Consider the following 15,457-nt stretch of genomic DNA (forward strand, 5'->3'; position numbering starts at 1 on the left):
GACATAAGCTAGGGCCTGATCAACTCTGCCCAAGTCGCCTGGATGAGAGTGTCTGACGTTGAAAGTCCCAAAACACACACTGATACAGGTAACAGCACTGCTGATGTGGCCCAGTGTATCCTGGGATGTATCTCAGCATCGGCCTTAGGCATGCTCCATGGCCTTTGAAGATGCCAATCAACTTTGGAAGAAAGTCATTGAGGCTCACAGATCAATCCCGCTCTCCTATTTATTTACTTTATCATCCATGTTTTTAATATGTTGATTCTCTATCATCAACCTACACTAAGAGAAATGTAGTAGCCATTTTGCATGCCAATATTGAGAGGAAACCAGAGCACGGATAAAATCCACAAGGACCCAGGGAAAATGTACAAACTCAAATACAGAGACCAAAGCTCAGGATTGGACACATGTTGCAGGACTGTGCAACCTAAGGACCAACCAAAGAGTAAGTTCAAAAATGAGAAAATCTGCAGGTGCTGGAAATCCAAAGCAACACACAAGATGCTGGAGGAACAGAGCAGGTCAGGCAGCATCAATGGAAATTATTAAACAGTCAATGTTTCAGACCAAGACCTTCATTAGGAAGTTGTACTTGATATTTTGGTGCTTCTACAGTTATAAAGCATGCTCAGTGATAAACACTGCCATCCAGTCACCTTTATTCTCCCACTTTCCATGCGTCATGCTCAGAACCAGATAGATCTACAATAAGGTAACTTGCAAAATTAAGGTGAAAATTGTTGGAAGGTATGTTTTCAATTATTCTACTGCTCTAACATGAATGATTTTTCCTGCATTGAAAGTTTAAAATAGCAGCTGGCTAGAGGGTTAGGACAGGACAAAAACAGCAGAATATTTAAATAATTGTTTACTAAATATAAAATGGGGTGTTTTTAAAAGGCATATGGAAAATTTTGAATCAAGATATGAAAAAAGAAAAGTAAGGAAGATCAATGAAAATCTTGGTCAAAGGGATAGATTTTGATGACATTTGCGGAGAAGAAACAAATAATGAAAATTAAAGGGAAACATTAAAAATGCAGTAGCTTATTTCATTACACTTTGAAGAGCTCTTTTCAGAAGTATTTTATAATGTTTTCATTAAAAATGAGCAGTGAAAAATTCTGATCGTCAGCAAAAGTATCCATAAATCTTTAAATAGTGTGGAAAATTCATTAAGAGCATTTTAAAAGCATAATCTGAAAGTTTGATGCATTAACTGTTGTTTTTTCCAAAGTGATTGCAGGCAGGAAGATATTTTGTTATTTATGCCACAATTTCATTTGTATAATGATTGTATTCAAGAAAAAAGTTGGCAAACTACCAACGGTTCAGTCGCTTATTCACATGCTGGAGGGTTTCTCCACTTCACCAAACATCTGACTTGTCAGCAAAGTCTTGAAGAATAGAAGTCTCATTGTTTAGACAACCAAGGCAAGCTGCATTTGACCAATTTTCTTCTCCTGAATCTTGAAATATATGATAAAATTGACATAATTGCTCCTACAATCTTGCAGTTTAATATCTATATTATGCGCTACAGTATTTTTATTCCATTCTCTTTTACACAATTTTGATTGTGGGAATGAAATTTTTCGTGTAACATTAAATTGTCAGCCTCAAGGCCACTGCAACTATTGGGTTAATTCAGTTCCTTTGCATAAATAAGGAGGGTTGCCTTGTAGCAAACAACTCCAACATTGAACAGAAGCACAGAAATTCCCAGTCTTCCAGCGCCCTCTTTAATCTGGTTGAACTCATTCTCACAGAAATTCGTCCTTTTAACTCCACTCGCTTCCTCTAAGCAAAAGTGCAGCCACAGAAAACCAGACAGATTAACACTGTGTTCAGGCTCTTTCTAAGAAACATGAAACAGTTATTATTGCAGTCCTGTTCAAATTCCTTCCCTGTTTTGATGATTATATTAGTACTGTTTTCTACTCTTGTATGAAATCACAAGTTTCATAAACTTAACTTCCAATTCGACATTGCTGTCATTTCCACGTGATCTATTTTTGTGTCTTCTTTTTTGATTTCTCTGTCACCAACTTAGGAGCTATATTAGCCTAAAGCTTGGTCCAATCTGACTTTGGCCTTGTACATTATTCCAACAGAGCTCAATGTAAGTTCAATAAACAACAGTTTTCTTTAAATAGAGAATGAAACTGACAACTGCTCCCAGGAGTCATCATTGTCAAATTCACCTATTTCGCATGGCTAATTCTGCCATGTTCTTAACCTGCAATAGTAATGTTTAATTCTCATGTACTTTGGAGTCATAGTGCACAAAAGTGGACTCTTTGACCCCTCGTATCTGTGCCAGCCATCAAGTACCTACCTACGCTATTCCCATTTATGAGCACTTGATCCATACTGCTCCCAGTATTCCTTATCAATTCAGTTGCTAGTCCAGATACTTATGAAATATTCTGGCAGTTTCCTACCTATACTGCCACCTTCATGGATTTTTAAATGTATACAGTACACTTTGTTCCTCAGGACTCCCTGAGGACCTACCATTCATTGTGTACGTTCTATTCCACCTGCCATTGCTGTGCCCAATTTACCATCTGTTCAATATCATTCTGTAACCTAAGGCTACCTTACCCACTATCAATATATTCATGTCACCTGCATACTTGCTACACTTTCCTCCAACATTCACATCGCAGTTATAAATGTACTTAACAGGCTAAGTTCAAAGTTCAAGTCATGTATTTATCAAAATACATACTGTATAAGTCAACATTGACCTTGAGATTCATTTTCTTGCAGGCATTCCTGCCAGAACAAAGAAATACAACAGAATCAATAAAAAACGTGAAAATAGGCTGACAAACTAATAGGCATGTGACTAATCCCTGTGGAACTAACTGGCACAATGCTGATCACTAAACATTACATTTTCCACTAAAATGGACTTTTGTTTGTTCTAATTGATTTTTTTCCCTTGTAAAAATAGTTTAACTTGCTTAATTTGCTTTTTTACTTGTGAATGTTGATTGCATAACATTGTGTGCCTATGACACTGTTGCAAGTACATTTGTCATTGTACTTGTGTATACATGTATCTGTACACAGGCACAATGTCATAGAGAGGTATGGCATGGAAACGGGCCCTTTGGTCCATCTTGTTCATGCTGAGACCATTTAAGCCCTCCATACACCTATTAGTTATGTACCTATCCAAACATTGAAATCGAATTCACGTACACCACTTCCGCCGGCAGCTCATTACTCGCTCTCACAACCCTCTGATGAGGAAGTTTCCCCTCATGCTCCCATTAAACATTTCACCTTTCATCCTTATCCCAATCTCTGGCTGTAGTCCCACCCAATCTCAGTGAAAAAAGCCTGCTTGCGTTTACCTGATTTATACGCCTCATAATTTGTATACCTCTATCAAATCTCCTCTCATTCTACATTCCAAGGAATAAATTCCTAACCTATTCAATCTTCCCTTCTTGCTCAAGTCTACCAGGCCTAGCAACATCTTTTTAAATTTTCTCTGTAATCTTTCAACCTTATTTACATCTTTTTTGTAGCTAGGTGACCAAAACTGCACACAATACTCAAAATTAGGCCTTGCCAACATTGTAAGCAACTTCAACGTAACATCCCATCTCCTGTACTCAGTACTTAGATTTTGGAACACTGGCTTTCGTAAATCATTCTTTACAATCCTATCTACCTGAGACGACCTGTGTTCTCAGATTCATTTGTTCTACCACACTCTTCACTGCCCTGCTGTTCACTGTGTAAAACCTACCCATTGGTCCTACCGAAGTGCAACACCGTTGCACTTGTCTGCATTAAATTCCATCTGCCATTTTTCAGCCCATTTTTCCAGCTGATGCAGATCCCTCTCCCAAGTCATCATAGCCTTCCTCGTTGACCCCCAGTCATCTGTAAATTTGCTGATCTGGTTAACCATATCATCATCTAGATCACTGATGTATTGTAGATGACAAACAACGGACCCAGCACTGATCCCTGCGGCAAGCCACTGGTCACAGGCCTCCAGTCAGAGAGGCAACCATCTGCTACCACTCTCTAGCTTCTCTATGTCTGCTTGTGCACTTAACAATAAACTCAACTTTGATTTTAAAATTCTCTGCTAGGGCAGCAGCAATCTCTTCTCTTGGCCTTCCATAGCAACCTCTTCCTTAACTGCTGGGTGACCTATTTTATTTCAGATTACCAACATCTGATTTGCTTTTCAGTTCACAGTACCAGCACAGATTTTGTTTCTCCTGTTCTCATTTGTCTTTTCTTTTTGTTTCTCCACCTGCAGTATGAATAAGCCTCCCCACCACCCCCACTCCAAATAACCTACAATTGCTTGTGTCATTGGGTTTTACCTGATCACCAAATCACAGGCTTCCCTCATTCACTGCAGCTTAAAACATTTTATTTCTAACTTTTCCCAGTTGTGATGAAAGGTAATTGACCTTGCCTATTAACTATGCCACTTTTTCTTTTCACTGATGCTGATTATTGTCAACATTTTCTGATTGCAGATTGTTACAAATGTACACATCCAGTGGCTCACAGGGAGATTATACACCCTTTGACTGCCCTGCTGGGTGTTTACATACAGTTCCTTCCTAACTCAGGATAGTTGCCAACAACCAGCTGTACAGAGAACAGAGACTTCTAACTCACAGGCTTGACTGTGCCATAGAGAAACCATTTTATCAATGTGCATGATAAAGTGTTCCCAAGCCATTACAAAAATTTCAGTGAAAAATCTGTAAAACCCATAGAGAGCTAAAAAAAAAAAATTACAGGAAGTCCAGGCCTTCACATTCCAAACTGATCCAAAACTGCTTTACTATATTTGCTGTAAGGTACCTAGTGGGAGCTGCTTTACATTATGATTGAATGTTTGCTGTAAAAAAAAATCTCCAATTAAATGTGTAAATATTAGTTATTTTAGCACTATTGTTGAAATATGTTAATACTTGTATTAACTGGGAAAATGTTTAATACACATTACTTAAGTAGTCAATCTGTGTCAGGTCTCACTAATGTAGAGGAGGCTGCATCAGGACCACCACATACAATAGATGACTCTGACATCTGGGTAGCCTCCAGCATGATGCACTACATCCCAAGGATCTGAAAGAGGTAGCTGAAGAGTTGTGGAGGAATATATAGTGATCTTTCAAGAATCACTAGATCATGGAATGTTCCCTGAGGAATGGAAAATTGCAAGTGTCATACTTCTCTTCAAGAAAGGAAAGAAATGGTGGGCCAGTTACCCTGATTTCTGTGGTTAGCTAGATGTTAGAGTCCATTATTAATGATGAGGATTCAGGGTACTTCAAAGTTCAAAGTAAATTTTCAGCAAATTACATAAATATTACCATCTACTACACTGAGATTCATTTTTTTGCACATTGATACAAAGAAACAATAGAATCAATGACAAACCACACACAACCCAAACAGCCAATGTACTTAATACTTTGTTTCAATATTCACCAGGGAAAAGGACCTTGACAGTTGTGAGGATGACTTAGTGGACTGAAGCCCTTAAGCATATAGACATTAAGAAAGAGGATGTGCTGGAGTTTTGGAAAGATATTAAGTTAGATAAGTTGCTGAGTCTGGACAAAATTAACCTCAGGTTACTCTGGGAAGCAAGGGAGGAGATTACTGAACCTCTGGTGACGATCTTTGTGTCATCAATTTGGACGGGAGAAGTACCGGAGGATTGGAGGGTTGCAGATGTTGTTCCCTTATTCAAGAACAGGAGTAGAAATAACCCAGGAAATTATAGATTAGTAAGTCTTACTTCAGTGGTTGCAAGTTGTTGGAGAAGATCATGAGAGGCAGGGTTTATATAAAAATAACAGGGTTGTTATCATGGGTGACTTTAACTTCCCTAATATTGATTGGCACCTGATTAGTTCCAATGGTTTAGATGGGGCAGAGTTTGTTAAGTGTGTCCAGGATAGATTCCCGTCACAGATATTGACAGGCCAACTAGGGGGAATGCCATACTGGATCTAGTATTAGGTAACGAACCGGGTCAGCTCACAGATCTCTCAGTGGGTGAGCATCTAGGGGAACAATGACCACCGCTCCCTGGCCTTTAGCATTATGGGAAAGGATAGAATCAGAGAGGACAGGAAAATTTTTAATTGTGAAAGGGCAAATTATGAGGCTATAAGGTTAGAACTTGCGGGTGTGAATTGGGATGATGTTTTTGCAGGGAAGTGTACTATGGACATGTGGTCGATGTTTAGGGATCACTTGCAGGATGTTAGGGATAAATTTGTCCCAGTGAGGAAGATAAAGAATGGTAGGGTGAAGGAACTATGGGTGATAAGTGAGGTGGTAAATCTAGTCAGGCGGCATACATGAGGTTTAGGAAGCAAGGATCAGATGGGGCTTTTGAGGAATATAGGGTAGCAAGAAAGGAGCTTAAGAAGGGACTGAGGAGAGCAAGAAGAGGGCATGAGAAGGCCTTGGTGAGTAGGGTAAAGGAAAACCCCAAGGCATTCTTCAATTACGTGAAGAACAAAAGGATGACAGGAGTGAAGGAAGGACCGTTTAGAGATAAAGGTGGGAAGATGTGCCTGGAGGCTGTGGAAGTGAGCGAGGTTCTCATGAATACTTCTCTTCGGTATTCAGCAATGAGAGGGAACTTGATGACGGTGAGGACAACATGAGTGAGGTTGATGTTCTGAAGCATGTTGATATTAAGGGAGGGGAGGTGTTGGAGTTGTTAAAATATATTAGGATGGATAAGTCCTCGGGGCCTGATGGAATATTCCCCAGGCTGCTCCACGAGATGAGGGAAGAGATTGCTGAGCTTCTGACTAGGATATTTATGTCCTCGTTGTCAACAGGAATGGTACCAGTGGATTGGAGGGAGGCGAACGTTGTCCCCTTGTTCAAAAAAAGGTAGTAGGGATAGTTTGGGTAATTATAGACCAGTGAGCCTTATGTCTGTGGTGGTAAAGCTGTTGGAAAAGATTCTTAGAGATAGGATCTTTGGGCATTTAGAGAATCATGGTCTGATCAGGGACAGTCAGCATGGCTTTGTGAAGGGCAGATCATGTCTAACAAGCCTGATAGAGTTCTTTGATGAGGTGACTAGGCATATAGATGAGGGTAGTGCAGTGGATGTGATCTACATGGATTTTAGTAAGGCATTTGATAAAGTTCCACACGGTAGGCTTATTCAGAAAGTCAGAAGGCATGGGATCCAGGGAAGTTCGGCCAGGTGGATTCAGAATTGGCTTGCCTGCAGAAAGCAGAGGGTTGTGGTGGAGGGAGTACATTCAGATTGGAGGGTTGTGACTAGTGGTGTCCCACAAGGATCAGTTCTGGGACCCCTACGTTTCGTGATTTTTATTAACGACCTGGATGCGGGGGTAGAAGGGTGGCCTGGCAAATTTGCAGATGACACAAAGGCTGGTGGTATTGTGGATAGTGTAGAGGATTGTTGAAGATTGCAGAAAGACATTGATAGGATGCAGGAGTGGGCTGAGAAGTGAGAGATGGAATTCAACCTGGAGAAGTGTGGGTTGGTACACTATGGAAGGACAAACTCCAAGGCGGAGCACAAAGTAAATGGCAGGATGCTTGGTAGTGTGGAGGAGCAGAGGGATCTGGGGGTACATGTCCACAGATCCCCGAAAGTTGCCTCACGGGTAGATAGGGTAGTTAAGAAAGCTTATGGGGTGTTGGCTTTCATAAGTCAAAGGATAGAGTTTAAGAGACACGAGGTAATGATGCAGCTCTATAAAACTCTAGTTAGGCCACACTTGGAGTACTGTGTCCAGTTGTGGTCGCCTCACTATAGGAAGGATGTGGAAGCTTTGGAAAGGGTACAGAGGAGATTTACCAGGGTGCTGCCTGGTTCAGAGAGTATGGATTATGATCAGAGATTAAGGGAGCTAGGGCTTTACTCTTTGGAGAGAAGGAGGATGAGAGGAGACATGATAGAGGTATACAAGATATTAAGAGGAATAAATAGAGTGGACTGCCAGCGCCTCTTCCCCAGGGCACCACTGCTCAATACAAGTGGACATGGCTTTAAGGTAAAGGGTGGGAAGTTTAAGACGGATGTTAGAGGAAGGTTTTTTACTCAGAGTGTGGTTGGTGTGTGGAATGCACTGTCTGAGTCTGTGGTGGAGGCAGATACACTAGTGAAATTTAAGAGACTATGCGACAGGTATATGGAGGAATTTAAGGTGGGGGGATATATGGGAGGTAGGGTTTAAGGGTCTGCACAACATTGTGGGCCGAAAGGCCTGTTCTGTGCTGTACTATTCTATATTCTATTTATGAGTATTTGGAGAGATATAATCTGATTAGGAATTGTCAAGGGCTGGTTGTGCCTTATAAGCTTGATTGACTACTTTGAGGATGTAACAAAACACATTAATGAAGGTAGAGTAGTGGATGTAGTGTAATATGGATTTCAGCAAGTCATTTGATAAGGTACCCCATGCAAGGCTCATTCAGAAGGTAAGGATGCATGGTATCCAAGGGGACCTTGCTTTGTGGATCCAGAATTGGCTTGCCCACAGAAGGCAAAGGGTGGTTGTAGATGGTTCATATTCTGCATGGAGGTCGGTGACCAGTGGTTTTCCACAGGATCTATTCTGGGACCCCTCTTCTTTGTGATTTTTTTAAATTATAAATGATTTGGATGAGGAAGTAGAAGAATGGGCTAGCAAGTTTTCTGATGACACAAAAGTTGGGGGTGTTATGGATAGTATGGAGGGCTGTCAGAGGTTACAGCAGGACATTGATATGATGCAAAACTGGGCTGAGAAGTGGCAGATGGAGTTCAACTCAGATAAGTGTGAAGTGGTTCATTTTGGTAGGTCAAATTTGAAGGCAATATAGTATTAATGGTAAGACTTGGCCATGTGGAGGATCAGAGAGGTCTTGGGTCTGTGTCCATTGGATACTCAAAACTGCTATGCAGGTTTGCAGTGTTGTTAAGAAGGCTTATGGTGTTTTGGCCTTCAACTATGGAATTGAGTTCAAGAACCACAATGTAATGTTACAGCTATATAAGACCTTAGTTAGACTCCACTTAAAGTACTGTGTTCATTTCTGGTCACCTCACTACAGGAAGGATGTGGATACTATAGACAGAGTGCAGAGGAGATTTACAATGATGTTGCTTGGATTGGAGAGTGTGCCTTATGAGAATAGGTTGAGTGAACTTGGCCTTTTCTGGTGGCTTGTAATGTTCTTGTTCTAAAGTAAGTAAATCAGCTATAATCAAATCATAGAGCAGACTCGATGGGCTGAGTGGACTAATTCTGCTCCTCTGTTTTATGGTCTACAGTCTTAAAAATTTATTCTGGAATTTTCGTATAATGAGGACAAATATCCTTTGCAAGGAAACTTGCTAGTGCCAAATGGGAGGGATTAAGACTAGACTAGGAAGGGTTTTGGGTTTCTGAGCTGGAGTAATCCATGGAACAAAGCTACAGCCTGAGAGAGCAAGTCTAGTTATGAGTATCGCCAGGGACCCAGTAAAGGCAGGAAAAAGACTGCATTCATTTCAATGTTAAAGGTTCAATAGGTAAGGCAGATACACTCAGCATGGAATGGTTCCAAGGACTAGAATGTTATAGCCATAACATAGTCCTGAAAGAAAGACTGGACTGGTAGCCCAATATTCTAAGATAGAGATGCTACATGTGTGACAGAGGTGCAGGTAAACAAGTAGGGGGAGTAGCCTTTCTGATAAGGGAGGATGTAACAGTAGTATAGTGATGACGTTCTTAGGGGATCATCCAGTGAGACCATGTGAGTAGAACAACAAGTGGAAGATCACTCTTGTGGTCTGTATAAATGACCCCTTCCAATAGTCGATGGGAACTTGAAGAGTAGGGCTGTAGAAATACTGCTCATAGTTGTAAGAATAATAGAATTGTAGTGATGAAGATTTTAATTTCCTCGGTATTGCCTGGACCACCCAGAGGGTTAAGGGTCTTAAAGTTTCCTGAATCAATATATTGAGGGCCTAACCTGGGAAGGTGCAACACTGGACCTTTTAGAGAATGAGGCAGACCAAGAAATTGAAATGGCAGTCAGGGAGCACTAGTGACCAGAGTTAAATTAGTTTTATGATAGTGATGTGAAAGGATAGGACAGTCCTAAACTGGAGCAAGGCTAATCTGGGGGGAGTGGGGTGCATTAGACAGGATCTAGCAGAGGTCAATTGGGTGATTCTGTTTGGAAGGAATGAGTGACAACAAGGTTTTTAAGAGTGTGATAGCAAGTGAACAGGAGCAGCATGTTCCTGTTAGGGTGAATGGTAAACATGACATGTTGAGAGAACCTTAGCTGACAAGAGATATTGAGGCTCCAGTCAAGAAAAAAAGGGGAAGCATAAAAAAAAAGGTTTAGGAGGCTGGGATCATGTGAATCTCTTGATGACTCTTTTTGAAAAAAAGACTAGGAACATTCTCAAAAGAGAAATCCAGAGGGTACAGAGAGGATATGAGTTGAATTTGGCAGGTAGGGTTAAGGAAAATCCCAAAAGGTTCAATTAAGCCTAAAAGGGTGATGAGGGAGAGAGTAGGTCAGAAGAATCAAAATCAGATTTATATCATGGAACTGTCATGAAATCTGTTGCTTTGTGGCAATAGTACAATGCAACATAAAAAATACTAAGTTACAAACAACAAATAAATAGTGCAAAAGAGGAATAGTGAAGTAGTGTGCATTTAGAAATCTAATGACGGAGAAGAAGCTCTTCCTAAAACATTACTTGTGGGTCTTCAAGCACCTGCACCTCTTCCTTGGTGGTAATAATGAGAAGATCTGATGGTGAGAGTCCTTAATAATGGATGATACCTTCTTGAAGCACCACCTTTTGAAGATATTGTTGATAGTGGGAAGGGTTGTGCCCATGATGGAGCTATTTCTTTTTAGAGATGAATATCATTGCAGGCCTTCTGGCCCGATAAGCCTGTCCACTCAGTCTTTCCACTGCATGTTTGGAAAAGTTTGCAAGGGTCTTCAGTGATGTAAAATCTCCTCAAATTCCTCCCACAGTTGAGTAGCTGATGTGCCTTCTTCATAGTTGCATCAATATATCTGGCCCAGGATAGATTGTCTGAGATGTTGATGCCCAGGAATTTGAAGCTGCTTTCCATTTCCACTGCTGATCCCTTTTAAGGTCCCCTTAGAGATCAGCAGTGCTGCTTCTGCCTTAAGCCACAAAATATGGGAGGGATCAGTGTTTACTGAGGAAAAAATTAGGGTTGCTTAAGAATAAGGGAAACAAGTAAAGTTGTTTTGGAGGACATTCATATAGCCAGGGAGGGGTATTTGCAGCCTTACAGCATACTAAGACAGAAGTATCCTCAGGGCTTGATTGAGTGCATCCTCAGACTTTGGGAGAGGTTTGACAGGAAATTGCCCTCATGAAGATATTTGCTTCATTATTTGCCACTTTTGAAGTTCCTGAAAACTGGACAATGGCTTATGTTCTGTTGTTTAAAAAGGTTAGCAAGGACAAGCCAAAGAACTACAGGGTGGTCAGCTTGACATCTGTAGTAGGGAGGGGATTTTAAGAGACAGGATCTGTCAGCATTTGGATAAAGAGATTTATTAGGAGTCAGCATGGCTTTGTGTGTGGAATGTCTTGCCTGACAAACCTTTAGAGGTTTTTGAAAAGGCCACTGTGGTAAACTATGTATACCTGTCTGGACACGCCCCTCTGCTGACTGCTCCTGTGGCTCCTCTCACAGACCCCTGTATAAAGGCAATTGGGGCACTGCTCCTCCCTCAGTCGTGCTTCCTTTTTGCTGCTAATAAAAGCCTATCGTTCACTTCCTATCTCCAAGAGTTATTGATGGTGCATCAGCCACCTAATGGGTAGATGAGCAATGAGCAATGGATGTTGTCTGTTTGGATTTCATCAGGGTCTCACACGATAAGCTGATCTGAAAAGTTCGGTCCCATGAATCCAAGGAGAACTAGTTAAGTTAATTCAAAACTGGCCTGGCAGTACGAAGCAGAGGGTGGTGGTTGAAGGTTGTTTTTTTGGAATGGAGACTGGTAAATAGTGGTGTGTTCCAAGGGAGCTTTATTAATTGTTATTTGTATAGATGATGTTGATGAGAATGGACAATGCTTGATCAGTAGGTTTTCAACTGACACAAAATTAGGAGGTGTGGTTGGTAGCGTAGAAGGTTATCATAGATTACAAATGGGATCTTGTTCAGTTAGGAAAGTGAGCTAAGGAGTGTCAAGTAAGTGTACCACAGATAGGTGAGGTGATGCATTTTGGAAAGTCAAACCAACAAAGAACTTATACTATAAATGGTAGAGCACTAGGGAGTGTAATTGAAGAGAGGGGCTTAAGAATACAATCACACAGTTCTTGAAAGCAATCTCACAGGTAGATAGAGTAGTGAAATAGGTGCTTAGCATGCCGGCCTTATGCAGTTGGGACATTGAGTATAGAAGTTCAGACATTATTTTGCACTTGTATAAGTTGTTGGTGAGGTTGCACTAGAAGTATTGTGTATAGTTTTCCTTAGCTGGTTATAGGAAAGATGTAGTTAAGCTGGAAAGAGTGCAGAAGACATACAAGGATATTGCTAGGACTAGAGGACCTGAATTATAGGAAAAGGTTTATTCCTTGCAACGTGGATGAATGGAAGGTGACCTTATACAAAGGTTTAAAATCATGAGAGGCATAGATAAGGTGGAAAATAACAGTCTTTTCCCCTGTTGGGGGAGTTCAAAGCCTGGAGGTATAGCTTCAGGGTGAGTGGTGGCGGGGTGGGGTGGGAAGATTTAAAAGGCATATTCACGCAGAGGGTGGTGAATGAATGGACTGAGCTACCAGAAGTGGTTGAGGTGAGTAGAATAGTATCGTTCAAGAAGAACTGGATTAGGTGATTAGGTGCATTCTAGAGTGAGGCTGAGCGCAAGAAATTAGGACTAGTTTGGCAGGTTCTGTGACTCGCATGGATTCTTCGGGCCGAGAGGCTTGTATCTGTGTTCAATTACTCTGACTCGACATTGCGTTTAAAATCACAATATTAGGTTTGACAACTTTGAAATCAACACGTTTGCTTTTGAATTTCTGACTGGCATGCAGTAGTTCGGATTTTTTTTTAAAGAATATGCTTCATTAATTGTCGAAGGGCGGGGTTAGGCAGCTTTGAAAAGTCGGAGTTGGAGGCCACGTGAACACTTTCACTCCCGAAGTTGGAAGGAAAGATGGCTTTTTCGGTTCATAGTCTCCTGATCAGTGACAGCGTAGATGCCAGTTGTAAGAAAATCCTAGAGGAGAGTGGAATCAACGTGGTGGAGAAGAAAAATATGACCGAGGATGAACTGCTTGTTGAAATAAAGGTATGAATCAAGGAACTAAACTCTCGCAGTAAGATAATGTGCGGTGGACTTGCGGCGCTCAGGTAGTGGGATTCTCGGCATTAGCATGGTGGTGATAACTTTGGCGCAAGTTCTGAGGAGGGAGGGTGGACACACTTCGCTTTTGATGTTCCTTTGGAACCATTCATTTATTTCCCTGTGTAAGTAAATGACCGAAACGCGAGTAGAGGTGAATAAATGGCAAACCACTAGAGAAGCTGCATATAAATCGTCATTTGAGATATATTTGTTGACGAGGGAATCATTCCCTTCCCGTCCCATTGTGACTGTTCCTGACGGCGCGCTATGGTTCACTTAACGAAGATCTTTGCTGATGCAACAGTGCCGAGAGTTTTCTGAGCGCAAAGCGTTCAGCAGCCGCGGACTGTTTTAGAGCTAGGAATACAGTAATGCTAATGTGGAAATACTTTTAAATGTACACGTTCAAACCAAATGCGGTTTAAAAATTACTTTGGTTTTGAACGTTCGTTGTGCGCATAATACTTGATTGAAACCTCATAAAACATTGTATCTCCAACATTTCTGGTTTTGAATTAGATTTCCAGCATCTACAGTGTTTTTGATGTTCACTAAACATTGCTTTCGGTAGTTCCGAAATGGCTTCATCTAAAGCTCCGATATTAGAGTTGAGATTTTGAAACTCTTCTGGTATAATTGCTCTAATTTTGGTACTGCCTGATTTCTTGAAAGCAATTTTCTGTTAGTATGGTGCAAATCAAAGTGAAAGAAACAGCGCTTTTACCCTCTTTTTCAGACATGTAATTACAAGCAGATTGAACATCAGAAACTCATTTTCAAAAGTTCCGTACTTGTAGGTTTTCTATGGGCTTTTCTGAAATACGAACCTGAGAAAATGGAATGAAGCCAATTCCATATAATGTACTCTATAATGAACGATCAGTGTTAATAATGTACAGGGCCTTTCCCTCGTTAGTTTCTTTACCTTTATTTTATTGTTATTTTCTCAATTCTTGGTCTGTTCCTCGGAGTGATGGATTGGTATATAGTGTTGGCACTATTTTTCTGGCGGCTATTGTGAAGGACAATTATTTTACTCCTCCCCTGTGAAGTACATCTCCTCCCAGTCTCTCAGTGAGCATAGTTGAAAAAAATAGTCTACCATACTACAATATTACCTGGCCTCACCTCATATTTTCACCTATTTATTTTTTTCTTTTCCCTTTTTTTTCTCATTCCAAATTCATTTATTTGATTTTTGGATCATCTACCAGCTTCTTGTGTGTTCTGCAACTCTACAGTCCAAACATTTTACAGTCGTTTGAATATGTGATAAATGTTCAGGGACAACTTAATTAAATTTTCATTGAAGACAAAATTCTTAATGCAGCATATCTAAAATGTGTTGTTTTAAAATTATATATATCTCACTATTCAGCAGACTTTGTGAGTGAAATGTAATATCAAAGAATACTAATGGTTTATTATTAATAGGACTACAATGGACTTATAATCCGTTCTGGAACAAAGGTTACAGCTGATGTGATAAATGCTGCAAAGAACCTGAAGATAATTGGTAGAGCTGGAACAGGAGTGGATAATGTGGACATAGATGCTTCAACAAGGAATGGAATTATTGTAATGAAGTATGTGCAATTTAATTACTTACATACTCAAATAGACAGCAAATTACTGATTTGCGAGTTATCTGCCTGAAATGAGTCAACTTTATTGCAATGGATGCAAAAGAGGATTTATTTTTTAACATTAAAGTATGATTGATTTTTCTTTAACAATATTAAGACATCAGAAGTATTTGAAGTTCGATGGTTCAATAGGTCCATTTAATATCAGAGAATGTATACAATATATAACCTGAAAATTTTTGTTATTTATTGTACTTGTACCAGAGCTGAAATGGTTAACTATCTGTCAAACAGTTCTATTATTGGGGGGTAACACATGCAAAATGCTGGACCTGAAATGTCGATTCTTTATTTCTTTCTATAGGTGCTACCTGACCTACTGAATTGCTCCAGCATTTTATATCTGTTACTTTGAATTTCCAGGATCTGCAGAATCTTGTGTCTTTTGG

General features: G+C 40.3%; 2 protein-coding genes across 2 annotated transcripts in view; one reads left to right on the forward strand and one right to left on the reverse strand.

Annotated features, from left to right (window-relative positions):
- The window catches only part of cfap210 (cilia and flagella associated protein 210), a 62,655-nt gene that overhangs the window by 37,496 nt on the left and 9,702 nt on the right, over positions 1–15,457 (reverse strand). The gene's annotated exons all lie outside the window — the stretch shown is intronic.
- phgdh (phosphoglycerate dehydrogenase) overlaps positions 13,192–15,457 on the forward strand; it is a 36,961-nt gene continuing 34,695 nt past the window's right edge. Inside the window, exons 1-2 of the mRNA XM_073047250.1 lie at positions 13,192–13,365; positions 14,857–15,008. Of these exons, the coding sequence (XP_072903351.1) occupies positions 13,231–13,365; positions 14,857–15,008 (287 nt within the window). The 5' untranslated portion in view covers positions 13,192–13,230. The remainder of the gene's footprint in view (positions 13,366–14,856; positions 15,009–15,457) is intronic.

This window comes from Hemitrygon akajei, chromosome 5 (assembly GCF_048418815.1).
Source record: "Hemitrygon akajei chromosome 5, sHemAka1.3, whole genome shotgun sequence".
Taxonomy (NCBI): domain Eukaryota; kingdom Metazoa; phylum Chordata; class Chondrichthyes; order Myliobatiformes; family Dasyatidae; genus Hemitrygon; species Hemitrygon akajei.